Source organism: Pezoporus occidentalis, unplaced genomic scaffold (assembly GCF_034315485.1).
Source record: "Pezoporus occidentalis ecotype Australia unplaced genomic scaffold, CSIRO_AGI_Poc_V1 ctg116, whole genome shotgun sequence".
Lineage (NCBI taxonomy): Eukaryota > Metazoa > Chordata > Aves > Psittaciformes > Psittacidae > Pezoporus > Pezoporus occidentalis.
Window position 1 is genome coordinate 2,261,965 of NW_026912951.1, and position 18,092 is coordinate 2,280,056.

At 43.5% G+C, this 18,092-nt stretch overlaps 2 protein-coding genes across 8 annotated transcripts; both read right to left on the bottom strand.

Moving 5' to 3' along the window:
- Positions 1–2,292: 2,292 nt before the first annotated feature.
- CHCHD1 (coiled-coil-helix-coiled-coil-helix domain containing 1) lies at positions 2,293–5,943 on the bottom strand. Its single transcript, XM_062639780.1, has 3 exons — positions 5,785–5,943; positions 5,118–5,236; positions 2,293–3,071 (listed from the first exon to the last, which is right to left on the bottom strand). The coding sequence occupies exons 1-3, from the start codon at positions 5,924–5,926 to the stop codon at positions 2,961–2,963; spliced, it is 372 nt and encodes a 123-aa protein (XP_062495764.1). The 5' UTR covers positions 5,927–5,943; the 3' UTR covers positions 2,293–2,960.
- Positions 5,944–7,521: 1,578 nt separating this feature from the next.
- FUT11 (fucosyltransferase 11) lies at positions 7,522–17,544 on the bottom strand. Of its 7 annotated transcripts, XR_009968733.1 has the most exons (5): positions 16,748–17,544; positions 14,822–15,447; positions 9,409–12,323; positions 9,195–9,233; positions 7,522–8,485 (listed from the first exon to the last, which is right to left on the bottom strand). XR_009968733.1 is itself a non-coding variant. In XM_062639787.1 (3 exons), exons 1-3 carry the CDS (start codon positions 17,495–17,497, stop codon positions 12,176–12,178), a joined length of 1,524 nt encoding a protein of 507 aa, XP_062495771.1. In that variant the 5' UTR covers positions 17,498–17,544; the 3' UTR covers positions 7,522–12,175. The 7 variants fall into 7 exon arrangements, 1 of the variants encoding a protein (XP_062495771.1); XR_009968735.1 differs by having other exon boundaries at positions 7,522–9,233; positions 10,276–12,323; XR_009968730.1 differs by having other exon boundaries at positions 7,522–9,631; positions 10,276–12,323.
- Positions 17,545–18,092: the final 548 nt, after the last annotated feature.

The following is an 18,092-nucleotide window of genomic DNA, read 5'->3' on the forward strand; positions in this document are numbered from 1 at the left end:
TAAGGTTATTTCCTAGGTGAAGTGATTTTAAAGGAAACACAGACTGGCACACATCAAAAGCCACAGAAGTTTGAGTCTGGTATTCAGTTTCTGTAGAAATGACAACCTGTGCAAAGATACACAGTGGGTGTTGGAAGTTTGCTCTTCTGTGGCAGGTCCTCTTTTGGAACTATTTTCTTCTTGCCAAGATTCCCTCCTGGTTTTCTGGCAGTGACATTTTCTTGAGAGAGGTGGATCTGATTCTCAAAAGCTTCTCACAGGTATGTGGCCATATCCAAGATGGAAAGGAAGACCAAGGAGGAAACGATACCAATATAACTACAGCAGTTCAGATAGGTAACATATCTAAAGATAAGGTAAACCAGATCTTGAACTATCTTGTGTGGGCAAGTCTGAAGTAGTTGTAAATACTCAAGTTCATATAACCCACAAATAACCTTCTCGCCCTGCTATAAACACAGGTCTATAATGGTTTATGATTACCTAAAGACTCTTTCCATCTAGATTTTTTCAGATTATTCTGTATGGACCCTCCTGAAGTACCACCTTCTAAAATGTTCTAGCTCTCTGGAACTCAACCTATTTCTCCTGAACTGGCAGGACTACTATTTGTCAAGACCAACTGAAATATCAGTGCTTCCTCCATAAGAGTTCTTCAGTGAAAGCCTAAAAAGAGAGGTAGTCAACAGCAATCATACCCAGAGCTGGTATAGTACTCAAGCTATAAGGAACAGAAATAAGATCAAGGAATTCCAGCAGATTTTCTTAAATCCTGCAAATCCGACTTAGGAGGGTAGAACAGCTAGTCAGCTTTTAATTCTTTCCCCACCATGCAGCCACATACAGGTCTCTGCAGCAATGTTCTTAACCAGTGGGCTCAGCATCAGAACCCGGTTTTCTTTTATTCTCCAGCAACAACATGGGGTGGTACAAGCCCTGAACTCAGAGAGGACAGGGCCAGTTGGCTGCAGTCACACACATCAGCTATTAATGGAATGATCCCCAATATCGGTGTGTGACAGAATCCATATGAATACGCAATGCAAGCTTAACAGTGAGATGGGGGAAACAGCAGCATCTCAAATTGCCAAGGACAATCAGTAGCTGTTTTCTTGGTTATAGCATGGGATCCTGAGCCAAAAGAACTGCTAGAGTACTTTTAAAAAGAAGCAGTGTAAAAGCTGTGTGCATCTGAAAAGCATTTTCTTTCCTTCCTTCTTCCTCCAAATAAATGCATTCCTTAAAGGAGTGGAAAGCCTTAGCATAGTAATTTCAAGCTTATAGTAGGCATGTAAAAGGTCAGAAAAAACCCCAAACAACTGAGCTTGTGAGGCTCACTGTGAATCAGAAAAACCTAAAAATAGCTGTCCAGATTAGTGGGAGTCACACAAAATTTCAAAAGTAGAAACAACAAGAAAGAATTAGTTTCACTGTTACAGCGTCTTACACAATGAGATAGTTCTTCACAGACACTGGAGTTTGGTATTCAGCACAGCCACTAGCTTAAGAGGTGCCAAACTGTACTTGCATTGTTAAGTTTTAACACAAAGAAAGGAAAACCATCATCAACAGAAGTGAATTTAGAAATTGATTTCTCACTCTCCCAGCTTAGCTTGTCTTCTTCAAAGAATCAGCAAAGTAGATCTTTTCAGAGACCGTCTTTTGGACTGAAAATGCAAAATGTCATAGAACCAAAGTGTTATCCCAAACACAGATGTGGACATCATGTTCTTACTCACCCCAAGTCCTCTGAAAGATCTTATTCTGTTATTGACATAATAGCAACAACAGAATAAGGTACCCTATGGGATAATCCACTAATGAGCCATTGTAAGTAACAAATAAATGAAAACTGCTTCAATAACCATAAAGCATACTCTTGCCCAGTATTTATGTTATGAAGAAGTACTGGCCTGGGCCTCCAGAGAAGTCAGATCCATCTCCACGCAAACCCGACAGTCACATGCTGGTGATCACAGAGTCTGTGTGTGCCAGACTTCCCTCTTTGCTTTTAATTTATACCCCAGAGAACTACTGATATAAATGGTTATATCTCTGAGGTACTGCATTTTTCTTACCGATTAGGTACTGGTACTAAAACAACAGGGACCTGCCTGCTGTTTTGTGGTACTCTAGTGAACAAACAAACAACAACCACCCCACCCCCAAACCACTGAAAACTAGTGATTACATTGTTTCAGTATCAGTCTGTGCATGAATTGTCTCCCCCCTTTTAGTTTTTTTCACCCAATGGGACATTTTGTTCTAGATTATGAGCTGCCCAGGCCAAAAGACAGTTTTTCATTCTTTTATTATGGTACAGATGTAATTGATCTGACATGGCACCATACCTGTCCCACCTGTAAATCAGAGGGCCTAAATCACAAGCCCCTGTGTTAAAAAAGTTACATATAATCCTTACCAATGTATTGTGTATTAACAAGGTATTTTGATGGGGAGTTCTTCCTCATTCTACAGCCTTCTTGTACAGCAACAGGAATTAAAAACATCTCAAGAGGAACCAAACTGTGTATACATACACATAGGAGTACAAGTCATGAGATGACTATCAAGTTCAAGTTGACTTAATGTCTGGGCCTGAGCACTTTTTGACAGCAGTTCAGCAGTTAGGCAGGAAGCTTGTGCATGAGAAAAAGTAACTCCCTAACTGTTAGAAAAGGCATCTGCATGTATTCCTAGAAGATTTAATTTCACAGTGAGGACCTGATTCCACACTTGACTAGTTTAACAACATCCTGCAGAAATCGTAAGACAGCAAGACCCAAAAACCTCATGAACAAAGTCAGCTGATGGTCAGGACATGTGTTTTTTACTCTAAAAACAAAAGCGAGGTCAAGAACCACATCTCAGTGCTGAAAGATACTGCCTGACATCCAGTCTACTTTTCACCAAAGTCTCCAATTGCAATTGCTTGTCTGCAGTTCCTTTAGCAAAGCACATTATACATAACGTGTGATCTGAGGAAACCTCCTCAGGAGCTTGTTTACTTTGCTTGAAGGCATGTTTCCCTGGAGTGAGAAGGTGTCCTCGTTTAGATTCTTACGCTCCTTCTGAAAGACAGAAAAAAAGCTCAAAATATTACTTCTTCTTATTTGCAGAGTTGATGCTCACCCTCAAAGACTAATACTGATCGTACTGGGATGTTTCATTCAGAGGAATGCTATTTCTTCAAGGAACATTTACAACAAGACTTGACTCAATAATCATGAGGCTTTCAAAAGCCTGATGACCTTTCAATGATGTAATTAATGACTGACATCTTGTAAGGATGGTATTTGCCCAGGGAAGTTGTGGCTGCCCCATCCTTGGCAGTGTCCAAGGCCAGGTTGGATGGAGTTTTGAGCAACCTGGTCTAGTGGAAGGTGTACCTGTCTGTGGCAGGGGGGTTAGAACTATATGACCTTTAAGGTCCCTTCCAACAAACCATTCTGTGATTCTGAGATATTCCTCTGTATACTCAGTTAATGATATTATAAACTCAGTAACAACTCAGATTTTTTTTTTTTCACTGTTACTCAATTTGATTCTATCTACCAAATAAACTGTAGACAGCTTTTCCTTTATGCTGTCAAACAGCAACAGTAAAGACCTATTAAATGATGGTACTGTTACTGAAAAAAAAAATAAAAATAATTGAAACCTGAAACCACTTTAAGGACAAGTTCAGTACATATACTTACCTTTAGTCTGCTTTTGAAACTGACCTGATACCAAGTTTGCCATATAGCTGGAAACCTCTAACTTCCAAAGAATGTGAAATCTATCTATTTTTCAAGAAAATATCTAGCCTTCATAATCAGAAACAGCCTAAAAGAACTCTTCATTTTCAGAGAATCAAGAATAGCTGTAACTGCCTCATGCACCCTGAAAATTCCATTTGTCATGAGGATTACTGAAACCACTGGTTATTTCTCTACCACCTTGTCTCCAACCTACCTCCCTGCATTATTTAAATATTTATGACAAACTGGAGTCTGGGAATCCTAACTTACCTAACTCACTTTCTCCGATTGTCAGATAATGCAGGTACTGGATTGGTACCAGAGTCAGCTATTTCTTTATGAATCCGAGCAATTGTGAACTTACGCTATACATCTCCCAAATTACAGTATAATCCACATCCCTCACCGTACAAATCACTGTTCTACTTAACAGCTCCAAGTTGTATTCTCCCTTATTCAGAACTATCATGTACTATGGAGAAGTGCAGTGACTGCTATTGTTTCCTTAATGCTGAATCATAGAATAGTCAGGGTTGGAAAGGACCTTAAGATCATCTAGTTCCAACCCCCTGCCATGGGCAGGGACACCTCACACTAAACCATGTCACCCAAGGCTTCGTCCAACCTGGCCTTGAACACTGCCAGGGATGGAGCACTCACAGCTTCCCTGGGCAACCCATTCCAGTGCCTCACCACCCTCACAGTAAAGAACTTTTTCCTTATATCCAATCTAAACTTCCCCTGTTTAAATTTTAACCCATTACCCCTTGTCCTATCACTACAATCCCTAATGAAGAGTCCCTCCCCAGCATCCTTATAAGCCCCCTTCAGATACTGGAAGGCTGCTATAAGGTCTCCATGCAGCCTTCTCTTCTCCAGGCTGAACAGCCCCAACTTTCTCAGCTTATCTTCATATGGGAGGTGCTCCAGCCCCCTGATCATTCTCGTGGCTCTCCTCTGGACTTGTTTTATATTGAGGACACCAGAACTACACAATACTCCAAGTGAGGTCTCTTTAGAGATTAAAAGCCACAAGAAATCAAAAGAAATAGCCCAGGTTAGGGTCAACTAACAGCAACTAATCTCAACTTCCAAGAATTTGACAACACAAAAAGGACTGGATGCTACTATTGCTTCACCCTCAGTTATAATATACCAAAGACCTAGTCCCTTCCTAAGGTCCTTATTCTGTTCAAATTTAATTTAACTTCTGCATTCAAAAAAGGAAGGGCTGCATGTTTGAGCTACATCATTCTGTATCTCTCCTACAACACAAATCAAATTCTTTGGAGAACATTATTACTGTTGGCATGATTGGGGGCTTCCTCCTACTCTACTAATAGCCTTTAAGAACACAAAAGAGGCCTTAATTACTTCTGCCTTTGCCACGCAGTCATAGAACATCCGGATCTCCTCGGCACAGGCTGTGTCATTGAAGTCATTCTTTTTCCAGCAGGCCATCATTACCGACATCTCCGTAATGCATGTTGCTTCTGGAAGTGAAACACACAACCCAAAATCTCAAGTCTTTGGGATTCCATGCAAAACGCCTCCACGGGCCTTGGATTTCCAGAGAGAAGTTTAAGACAGCATAGAGGCAGGTAAGGAAAAACAACACTAAAGCAAAGATGCGTTGTGTAAAGATGTTGAGAGCACGAAGATGAGTAGTAGCATTGCAGTCATCTAACATCTGATTGAATTCTTAAAGGAAATGCTATGCTGAGATGTAACAAAGTATTTTACGTGTGATTCACACAAAGGGCACCACAAGATGCAAACGTGGGGCTGCTGTGTGAGAAAGCAATCTTTAATGCCATGGCACAAATCAGACCTTCCCCTCTGCTGCAAAGCACAAAGCACTTAGCTCGACTCATCCCGACACCACGGCGGTCCTTCCCTGGGTAAAGGCACGGGAGAGCGGCGGGACAGCTCCCGGGGACACCGCGGGTACACCGGCAGCAGCTCATCCCCACAGGGGCTGGAAGCCCGGCCGCTTCTCTCCGGGAAGGGGACATTTAGGAGCCTGGCGCCGGGAACTCACCTCCCGCCTTCTCCTTGCGGTTTGCCACCTTGTCGGCCAGCACCAGCGGCCGGGTCGGGCGGAGCACCGGGGGCCGCTTCTTCTGCCGCCACTGCCCGGAGACCCAGCGGGTGACCCAGGCCGGGTACACGGGGGCCGCCATGCTTCCTGCCACGGGCCCAGCGCATGCGCGGCGCCACGCGACGCGACGCACTCCCCGCGCCGTGGCGCCGCCTTGCGGGGCGGACGTCCCCGGCGGGAAACGCGGTCGCATCGGTCCGGTTGTGGTGCAATCCCGTCCTTCCTGGCCATCGCATGCGTAATGAGAATGCACATATTATAATTAGTTCATGAGAAAACTATGAATATGCATGATATGCTAACCATACGGCCGCTGTCGGCAGGTAACGGGAGCGCTCACCTTTGCGCCCAGCGCTGCAACAAAGAGTGCTGCTTTCTAAAACTCCAAACTGAGACAGTTTCTCCGAGTGACTTTCACGGTTACACCCCCAAACCGTTTCTGCATCAAACCCAACCAAATGAAGGAGCAGGCATGCCTCTCAAACACAGCAAAATAAGTTGTGATTGCTGCAAGTAATTCAAATGCAACCTAGAATTATTTTGCTACTCTGACAACTTTTTTTGGTGCTTGAAATTCAGCATCTCTTCCCCCTCAGCTGTTCATCTCCATTACATACCAACAGCTGGATCTCCCCTGCATTATTCCTGCTATCTAACAACGAGATACTGAAACTGCTGCTTCTGAAATGGTAATGGTGTTCTCACAGCCTCGTACTTAGTACTGAAGAATCCTCTCATTCCTGGAAGTTTCTTTCCATCTGTAAGATTTAAATCTCTGGAAGTCCTCAACTCTCCTGGCTGGCTCTGGAGCTGATACGTCCCCAAGTTTATGGAGGTAGATAATACAAAAGGCATGGTAACATTTCAAGGGCTGGGGCACAGATTACTGCACAGGATGAAGGACAAGGCAAGATGTAGGTAACTGAGGAATTAGACATTGGACACTGAGGCCCTAAAATACTCTGACACTTGTCATGTAGCAGTCACTGAACAAATCATCTTACCACCATACTGGGGCTCCTTCAGGCACCAACAGTTTCCCCTGAGCACTGGAGGGCATGCAAAGTACCAGTTTTCTTCCACAGAAATAGTTACAAGTTTGGCCTCTAACCATGTACAGCTGGCCAAAACAAAGATGCTGGGAACAAATTTTTCTGCACAGGACATTGCTTTGGATGAAAATATATTCACAACTTCCTAGATAGAGACATAAACCCCAAGGCACTCCCCTTGCCTCTGCCTAGTCAAGGAAGGTAACAATACATCGGAAGTTCCCTTACATTGAGCTAAACATCAGCACAATATTCTCAGTATCGTTACTAGAACTTACTGCATCTGCAGACAATATATGCTGGTATGTCTGATTCTAGAATTATTTTTGTGTTATTTTTAAAATGGAATTCTCTTAAAAGTCCAAGAACAATAGCTAGGAAAGGTGAAAATACTGGAACGTAAAAGAAACTGAACTGTACTCCCCGTAAATCAACCTCCCTTTTTCCAAATTACATTAGCTAATGGCAGCAACACCTTCAGGCACATTCACCTTCAAAAGCTGATGTCTCTTTTAAGTAATTCCAAGAAAGAAGGGGGAAGAGGAGGGGCAGCTGAGAAAGGCAAGCAACGCAAGGAGAATTCTGGTAGCTTCCTGTCCGTTACTGCTGTCTGCATTAGAAACTCTTTGGCATTGAGCCTGGGATTGGAGCACCAGCCTAAAATATTCCCAAGCAGACAGAATAAGGTATGTAATGGTGTCTGCACACACCATGCAGAACGTGGAACTACAGAAGAGGTGTATTACTGTATATCCGGGTCTCTCCATTAACCTGCATTTTATATAGCTGATAGCACAGAGACACTAATGGATGAGACAGAAGTGCTGACTTTACAGGTACAGTCGGGAACCCAGGTCCCTCAACACACAGAGCAGTGAACCCCACAGATGTTTCATTGGGAATCTTGAATGCACAACTACAAAAACCATGTAAAATTCTAACTGTATTTAGAACTTCTTTACTTGCATCAGCATACTTAAAGCTGAATTGTAGCCTGTGTTTCAGCTAGTCAAAACCAAAATGAACCACAGAGATAAACTATTAGTATTAGGTTTGAAAAGAACCTGTATTACAACTGGTATAAGGGCCAATTATGATGTTACGACACAATTAAATACAATGCTAACAATGCTGTAATAAAATACACAATTAAAATGAGACTGTTGCTTGAAATACCTCTTTAAGAGGTTTCAGACTTACTCCTGTCTGCTGAGCAATTGTGTTTGAACAGTATTAGCACTTCATGCACTTATTAGCACAAACGCATTCATTTATATTCATAGCACAGTGACAGCTGCAATTGCTCTTCTGATGTCAGCCCCAAGCCCCAACACTAGCTTACCTTATCCTCAGCTATCTCAATCAGATCAGCCACCCTGCATTATTCTGTCCACCTGACTAGCTCTGAGCTGCCATCCCTAATCCCTAACTCCCAGATCTACTCAAATCCAGCCCAGTTCCACTGCAAATTACCTGGAGCCTCCTTATTTGCTCAGAGATGCCACAAAGTATCACGATCTGCTCTGATCCATTCCCAAATCCCCAGAATCATCTCTAGCTGAGACACTTCAGCATTAGATGGGGCTTTTCTGCAAGAAAGAATGTACGTAACAGCATACAAATTAAGATGCCAGTCATGTCAGAGCTCTGGAACAAATCCTGCAGCTCCATTCTTCTCCACCCTCCCTAGTCCCCCTGCAGGGTCATATATCTCTCAGTGCCAGCTCCAAGATACTGAATCATGAGATTGTTAAAGCCTGACATAGGCTTTGGCTCAGCTGGTCATATCACTAAAAGGATTTTGTCTCTGATTAATTTTAGCCTGTCAGTAGAGGTCTCCGGGCAGAATGAAGGAACCTGCCACCCTGTATATTTCCCATTAATACAACTTCTCAGAAAGCACCTGGAGAGCCATCAACAATCTTAATTAAATCCAACTAAATTGATGACAATGAATCATTAAGGGAGTGCTCTCTTGGGACAATGGCTGAAGAGTACATATGAAAGGATGGTAAGGGAGGCAGATGGCTGCTTGTCTAGCATGGCAAAGCCTGTCTAAACAGCGATGTCCCTGGTTGGCTGTGCTTCAATTCAATTTATCCTGTTCCCAGTCCTTTAGGAGTTACTTGTTCTTCCACACCAGTTAAAACTACCCTTTGCCAAGGTGCAAGATGGGCATTTCTGCTGTGATTTTCCAGCTGCTGCACTTTTCAGGCCATTTCCAGGGAAAGAAGCTCATTCTCCTTTTCCCTCTAAACACACACACATCCACTGTTGGTTGGCTTTCATTCTACTTACCATCATAGAGTACCCAGAGATCCTTCAGTCTGAAAATTACTACAGTGACAGAAATAAGGAAAGGCAATTATTTTTCAGTTCTAGAAATTATCAATGTTAGGTATCAAATCAATATTCTTCAGTGAGGTTACGCGCTTCCTAAAAATTGCAGTCCTTGCTAAAGGGCAGAAAACACAAAGAATTAATTCAGTATATAAAATACCCAGCTTCTTACTGAAAATTAGGCAGCACCTGGTATCACAGTTTCATCAGGAGAATGAGAACTTCAGCTTGTCCAATGTAATGAACTGGATTGCTAGATTTTTAACCTTTTGTCAGCCATTTGTTTCTCCTCTCTCACATCTCGGAAGGCATAAACTTAGGTGGTCAAGACAATTCTGAGACACAGTATCAGTAGAATCTACTAGTGCTTCATATGAGCAGTAGTAAGGAGATACCTATTTTTAGAACATTAATGCCAGTGAATAAAGCTATCCTGACAGCTTTGAAAGCCTCCCTCATACAGTAAACAGGCAAAATGAAAGACAAGCAGCGAAGTGACTCACCCCAGTTAGTAGAAGCCTACCTAGAAGGTTTATAGAGATGATCTTGTTATCATCCGCAGTATTTGGCATCTTTGCTAAAATTCAGGATTAGTCGCAGTTGTGTGTTTTTATGAGTATGGGCACCTGCACTGTAAGAATTTAATTAAGGAGGATATTGTATACACTGTTCATTCCGAGTATCATGTAATCTGGAAGGTAGTCATGACATAAGTGACAACATTCAGCCACCACCTAGCTGGTTTGGATTTCAAGCAGTGAAGTGAGAAATCAAATTAGCAGTCCAGATCAGAAATCTTTAGCCTTTTTCCAAAATATTACTAGTTGCTGCAGTGACCTTTCTCCTTGTCTGCATTCACATATTCACTTGGATTAGCAGAAAGACAACTAAAACACAACTAAGATCATAAAATGAATAAAGAGAATCTGAAGTAACTGGAGGCATTAATTCAAGCCATTTATTTAAATATAATTAAACTGCTCAGTAGAAGTGGACATTCACTACTAAAGTAGCCTTAATTTGTTTTATCTTAATTTACTTCTCAAGCACATTGTGGCCACTTCCATCCTGAATACACATACCTGAAATCTTAACCAGATTTGAGTAATCCACTTTAACAATTGATTCAGATACATTCCCTTCAGTATTCATGTCTCCTGGGTAAATGGAATAAAGAAAAAAGGAATTTAAACTGATGAATGCATTTTAGCTGAAGAACAATTTGTTACTATTATTACAGAAGGGAGATTAAAAAAACATTTTTCTCCTAATGAAACACTGGATGAGATTGTATAGCATATGCATTTTCTACATTTACAATAATACAGTGACAGCTATGGGTCTGAAGTCTCCTCTGTCAAGATGCTCTAACATGACAGTACTGTTATTACCTGAAAGACAAACACTGAGATGCATATTATTACCTATATGGGTGTAACACCTAAAATATTGTATCTACAACATTATCACTGGGAATTTGAGGGATGAAAAAAAAAAAAAGAGATTAAGTGATCTATCCACAGCTAAGCAATAGTGACTTAATCAGGGACAGAATGTAGATTTGGTCCCGTTCCTAATTTTCACTAACAAGCTTCAGACTTCCCATAGCCATGTGTGAGCTGCCCTACAAAATGAAACTACCCCACAGGCTCTAGGTTTGCCGTACCAACATTCTGTCTTAGGCATGGATAAACTGTGACTATTTAATCAGTAGTTACTTCTGAAGAGGGAGGAGAAATGGAGAAACAAAATACAATTACACCATTACAGACATGACTGCAGTGTGGCCCTATTTGCCTGTGCTTTTTAAACCCATGACACTGTGAATTGGTCTCCAATGCAAAAATCAATTGTGTCAGAAGGGTACCCAACATGGCAGGGGACAGCAGGCTTACATCTCTAAGAGATACAGGCTACACAACAAGGAAGATGTATTCACATATCATCACTTAGACTAAGGAACGCTAGTCAAGAGACCAGGATCATACTGTGTTAAGATTTGGTAAAGACAGAAAAACATCTCAGTGCACCTGATTCTGGTCATCTGTTTCAGCACAGAAGGACCGCAAAGTTTGCATCCAAACTGCAGAGACCACTGGAAAGGCACCATTGTTGAAATGTATTTGTCCTTGCACAAAGCTGCAGATACTCAGAAAGGACAGATCAAAGGCTAGCATTAAGGAGATAATAAATAAGAAGTCACAATACCAGGTAATACATGTCCTCGTGTGAAATACATTGTTAAACGTTGTAAATTAAATAATGTAATCTCTCACCCCATTGTATGTGTCACCTGGTAAGTTTTTAAGACAAAAATCAGGCAGAGAGTAAAGTGACCTGCCCATAGGTATACAGTTACCCTAAAAAGCAGGAGTATTTGAGGCACATTTACTTGGAAAGAAGAGACTTTATTGCTGCAATTTCGTAAGGCACAATTGCTCTCCACAGACATTTGTCTTTCGCAAGTCCTTCACTGAAAAAACTATTTGTTAATAGCAGCTAGAAGTACACCTTCATGAAGAGAAAAAGTGACTGATAAAATACTTATAAAAAATGCTTAATATTTTGGACATTAAAAAAAATCCCTGAAATAACTTTGGACATTTTAGCAAGAGTTTGAAGAGGTGCTCCTCCGGGGTCATGTAAGCCACAAGGACGATACAAATACAAAAGGAGAGTAAATTCCTCTTTTGCCCCACACGTTGACACCTGCAATTCAGGAGTGGCTTCATGCCACAGAGCTGAAATTCAAATCAAAGTTGTTGCTAAGATCTCCACTGCTGAAATCCAATCATAACAGAAACTTACTTCATGAACCAGAAAAAAACAGTCTCTGTGAGAGTTTTTCTTCTATTTCAAGGCAAACATTTGGAGTGAGGTAAGAATTTACAACCTCAACTTCCACTGCAATTTTCAAATCAATCTCTTACAAAGATGGGTCAGTGCTGCCTTGTCCTCTTGAGAAAAATCTCATGCATATAGTCCCAAAATCTTCCCTGATGCGTCTCATTGCGATGAATCATAGCAGTGAGGGCCTCACCCTGATCAAGGCTTTGCCAATAATCCTGCAGCCACATCTCTTTCCAACTGAAACAAAAAAAGAGACACAACCATAAACCACTAAAACCCCTCAGATTACTCTGCAGCTGAAGCAGCGCTGAAGACATTTTTTTTCTTTCACCTAAGAGGAAAACAAGCCCAGAGATGGTCATAACGAAGTATTCTGTTACTGTGCCATTGCACTGCAAGTCATTTAAAGAAACCCGCTGTGAAAATTCTCTACAGAAAATGCAAGATCATCATTAGCTTTACAACATTCTAGAAATATCAGCATGTGACTACAGAGTTAACCAAAGACACTCAATTATTAATTGTGGAGAATAAAACCTTCTATTAACATAAAATCTAGCACAGAGTCCTTACATGATTTTGAGAGTTGCCTTCCATGGACAGTATGCATATAACAGCCTAAGAATCAAGTTTTTCTTTTCTTCTCTTCCTCCCCCCTCAACAAGAAACCATTTAACAATTAGGGAATGTCAGCTACTGACAGCTACTCATTGCAAACTCTGGTTATACACGGCAGAGACAAAAAATGATTATATCCTTCCACCCTAACTCTGTATCTCCAAACTAGATGGTTGAGTATAGGCTCTTTTTCAATGCAGACATTCTCAAACTTCATAGCACAGACTGCATCACTGCAACTTCCAACAATTCCAATTTGTGATCATGTGGACTACTTCTCTCATTTGTGTTATATCAAGGTACCTTTCTAAAGTAGACAGCAGGCAATGTAAAAGCTTCCCTGGTACAATTTCTCCAGACTCATCGTATGTCTACGAACAGGGGAAAAGTAACATAGTGTGGTTCAGTAAGATATGGAAACTTCCGTGTGATGCAACGATGGCTTGGATTATGGAGTAACTGTTCAAAACTCCTTGCTGACAACCAATGCACAGAATGATGGGAGTACCAGAGCTTGTAAGTGGCATAGGCACCCATGCGGTGCCTTCAAAAGTACTTCTCTACTGCCATCTGCTGCTCCAGCAAAAGGCCAGCCATGAAAAAGTAGAGAACGCTTACAGAGTGGGACACTGAATAATGTTACAAGCTAAAACCACATTTTGTTACGAAGACTGAGAAAAGGTTTCAGTTGGCCATTTATGAAAGCATTCAAACATACAACAAAGTAGGTCCCCACACTTAGAAAATTCTTCATATTCTTTTTTGTGGATGGATAACGTAATAAAAACTTTCTTAGTTCTGGGTTAGCATACTTGAAATGATGGATTCATTTTCAACACACTGTTCCTTCTAACACTTTAACACTCCTAAGCATTCAATTCCTTAGTCCAGGAAATCATTAACAAGGCTGTAAACTGATATAAACTGAGAGCATACTGACAGCCTCCTTCTGCATGAGATCTTACCAGTATTTTCAAAAAGTCATTAATTTAGTACTACAGTGGGACTGACATCAGAACATTGAAATCTTTGGTGATACCTATGAACACAGGCAAGATCTGCTGTGGCTGAGGGTTTATATTTATAAAGGCTGTCTGATGGCTTTCAGAAAGTGAATTGTATGCACTTGAGTAAATGCCTAAAAAGACAGAAATTGTTGCAAGTAATGCAAAGAAAAATGACAAACCTGAGGGATCCAAACATGTTACACTAGAATACACTACAAAAGGCACACACATTGTTCATGAACTGCAAGAACCCTTCCTTCTAGCAACTGCAACTTCAAGCAAACACTGTTAGTCGAAAAACTCAAGGTTTGGGAACCCAAACACTGACGTGTTTTGGGCCAAGGCATGTATAAATACTAAGTAGACCATGCAAACACACCTCTATTCTGCCTGTCAGAAGTGGTTGCCTGAGGGTTAGTGTGGGTAATTCCCTGCTGACAGACTTCTGTGCAGCTCACACTAGAGATGGCTAACATGGGGCTATGGGCCTGGGAGATTTGAACAACACCAGCAATCCCCATGCGCAAAGGGGCTAAGAAGCTACTTACTCTCTGTCCTGTGTGGTCCCTCTCCTAAATAAATGGGATGGTGTCCTTCAAACACAAGCCAGAATTTTGTCACAGAAATCAACAAAAAGTTTTGTAAAGTATTCTGGGTAAGCCTAACTTCTGCTCTGAAGTCAAGAGCCTGCACTCAACAGTGCCAACCCCATTCTTAATGCAGTACTTTGTAAGGAGGCACAGAGCTTCTTGCACCCAAGGGCTATCAAGTGCTTTACCATCATTGTACTGAAAAACATCCTTCTTTCAAACAAAGCAGCAAAAAAAAAACAACAGACAAAGGATAAACACACTACCCAAGGCCACAGAGCATTTTAACAGAGTATTATGGGTGTCTCACGCTCCTCATTCAACAGCTAACAAATACTACCAGCTAAGCCAGCTTCATACACAAAATTAGCAGAACTACCACACTACCCACAAGATATAATATAAAGTGTCACTGGAGATGTATTAAGAGATCCTTTAAGTACAAAGTATTATTAACAGTTATGGCTACTATTATTTGAAGCTTCTTTTTTCTTCAAAAGGCACAGTCTTGGTACATTACCTGTCTCCTCCAGAGAGGTCTTCAACGTTTCCAAACCCAGGGGTGGGCATAGGACAGCCCATGTGCTTGAACTGAGCTATGCGAGGTCTGGGAGCTGGAATTTTCCCATGAGACTTTCTGTGTTCCTGCTCCTCTTTGACCCGGGTGTTCTCCCTGTCACAGATGAAACACTCAAAGCCATTCAGGTAATTGGGCAGAGTCATGTCATTCACCCCCCATTCCCGCCTCTCCAAGCTCTCTAGCAAGAACTGGTTTTTGATTCCACCATGGTTTTTATACTCTAGATACTTCAAATATTCCTCTCCATTCTTGTCCAGGAAGTCAAGATACTTTGCCAGCTCTTGGGGGCTGTCAAAGTCATCTATCAGAATAATGGAGAGGTTGTTTGGCATCCAGTCCCGCACAGCTGGGGAGCCTCGGTAGACTGGGACAGCCCCCAGGTGCATTGGACGCCACAGCTTCTCTGTCATGTAGTCATCACATATGGCATTCTCCAAGGCCAGATGGAACTTGTACCTGGCGATAAAAGTCATAAACTCAGAATCTTCTGTGGTTGCTGTAGAAGTGTCTCTCAGTCGTTCACTGGGGAGCTCACGATTATGCAGGCATTTCCCATAGGAGTCAACCTAAAATAACAACAGGCATCTTTACAAAGTGACTTGTTTGCCTGGAGCTTGTTGTCAGAGCTTGTATTTCTTGTAAAATTCCTAACTTTGATCAGTTCCTAGCTTCTTTAGTTTAGCTTTGCTTTCACTCCAAGTTCTTTCCCTTGTGACTATTCCTGTAGTCCCAGTTCTAACAACTTTAGGAGAAACTGAGGGCTCAGTTTCAAAAGCAGCATAAACGATGCTACAGATTGAGGGGCAGGGGGAATGTGCAGAAAGGAAGATGTTACCCAAAAACTTATTTATTAGTGGCTACATCTGGAACTTGGAGGTAAGGATGGGCATTCAGCTCCCTCCGAGTTAATTTAGAAGTGATCTACTTAACAGAGACGCAGCACTTTTCCAAACGGTTACTACACACAGCTCCTGCCAGTCTGAGCAGGCTGGCAAAAATGTTTCATTTGTCAGATGGAGGAAAATTGATGCAGGGAACTAAAAGGATACTGTCTAAAACTGAAAGCCCATACACTCGATCTGGAATCTGCCTCAAACTTTGACAATACAGTCGTATTTTAAACGTTCTTTTGTCTTTGCTTCACTACTGAGTACATGATAAACTTGCACAATGAATGAATCACGACCAATAGAAACAGCAGAAATGGCAAGGAAACAGATGTTTTAGATAAACACTAAAACCTGATTTCATTTGTGTTTCTAATATACTGTCCTTCAGAATTTTTAAGAAGAAGAAAGCATTAATTTTTTTTTTTTTGGTTGACAGAATCATTATCTCAGTTTATGAAGCTACTCTGTTAGCTGTGCCAGTGCAATACAGACCACCACAGAAACAGCACGGTCCTACACCACTTCTCAAGCAGCAGATACTCAAAACATCTTTTTACTGAACACCTGTACTTTCAAAAGGGAGCAAGGCTTGCAAACAACCAGCCTTCATGCAGGCTAACTTAAAGGTCCAGAGATTTCAGTAACTCCTGGCACTTGGTCCGCTAATCCACTCAGTCTTAGCCCAACCTGTGACTGATCCCAAGTCTGACCAACTCCACAACTAACAACTACCATCAGGCCTACCTACTGGCATGTGATGTAGTCTAGATCACGCTTTGGGAAGGAATACAACTAGTTTTTCTGTCCGGCTTGTAGTCGGCATGCATCCCCGTTACGATTCGTGCCTTGGCTAAAAGCAAAGACAAACAAACCCCATTAAGAAGAGGAGGTGGAAGGAGGGAGGGAGGGGGGCAGCCAGGCGGACCCATCTCCTACAGCAACCCCACACCACAGCTTCCCCGTGCATCCCGCCTACCTGGATGTACTTCATGAGCTCCCGCACGTAGCGGTCCCGGTCCGAGGGGACATCGCAGTGGGACTGCATGTACAGCACCGGGGCATAGCCCTTCTGCCGCCACGCGTCCTTCTCGGCCAGGGGCACCGCCGGGCCCCGCAGGTACCCCACGCCGGGCAGCCACTGCAGCGTCAGGGGATAGTCCGACTCCCGGCGGAACGTGGCTGTGTAGTTGAAGAGCTGGATACCCGGCGAGTGCGAGAGGACGTAGTTGTTCATGGGGGACTCCTCGTGGAAGAGCGCCCAGGTCTGGTGGGGCAGGCGGGGCAGCGGCGCCTCGTAGGCCCTGAAGTCGGTGCCGTAGAAGATGAGGGCCTTGGTGCGGCGGTGTCGGGCCACCCGCCGGCTGCGGGTGACGAGGCAGGAGCCTCGCGGGCAGTCGATGCGCTCCGTGTCGCCGGGGAAGTGTGGGAAGAGGCTCCCGCTCCACCACAGCAGGATGGGCAGCACCTTGTTGCTCCGCGTGTCGTTGTTGCCGGGGCCGCGGTAGGACGCGGCGGCCACGAAGGCCGCGCCCGGCGGGACAGCATCCTGCGCCCACCCCTCCGCCCCGCACGGCACAGCCGCTACAGCCGCCGCCGCCTCCTCCTCCGCCGCCGCCCCCGGCCCCTCTGCGGCGAGCGCGGCCCCCGCGCCCCAGGCCAACGCAAGCGTCACCCAGAGGCAAGCGGGGCCCCACCCCGGACGGAGGCCTGACCTGCCACCACCCATCGCCGCCGCCCCGGGCCGGCACCGCTCGCCCCGCTACAGGAAGCGGCTGCAAGAGCCCCGCCTCGGAAGGCGCTCCGTCAGCTGCCGCAAGGGGCGCAAGAACCTGGACAAGGCCGAGGAGGGGCTTCAGGAACGGGGCAGGGCCGACGTTGCACGCTCTGCCCTCCGCGCAAGCTAAAGGCGGGAGGTAGGGCGTGCGACACGCTACATAGGACTGTCGGCGCTGCAGGATGGGCATAGTCTTACTTCCAGGTGCCTTTAACGCGCCTGCAGCAGAACCTGGCTGCACCTACAGGGAGACACCGGGGCGATTTCACTGAGGCAGAGCCTGCCGAGAGCAAATCCACCCGTAACGAGGCATCTTCAGTACAAAATTGGCCTTTCGATGGCGCAAGAAAAGTATACCGAGGGAGGGAATGCCTTCAAGTGGTATTTTTTATCTATCTACCACTAGGTTTAATGCACTCTTGAAGCTGCTCTTCTGTGCCAACCTTCAATAAACTGCTTTGGTATTAAAATATTCTGGAAATTGGTAATCTGCAAAACTGAGTTTAGGATACACCATAAAAATCTAGCAGAAGCATACCAGAATTAC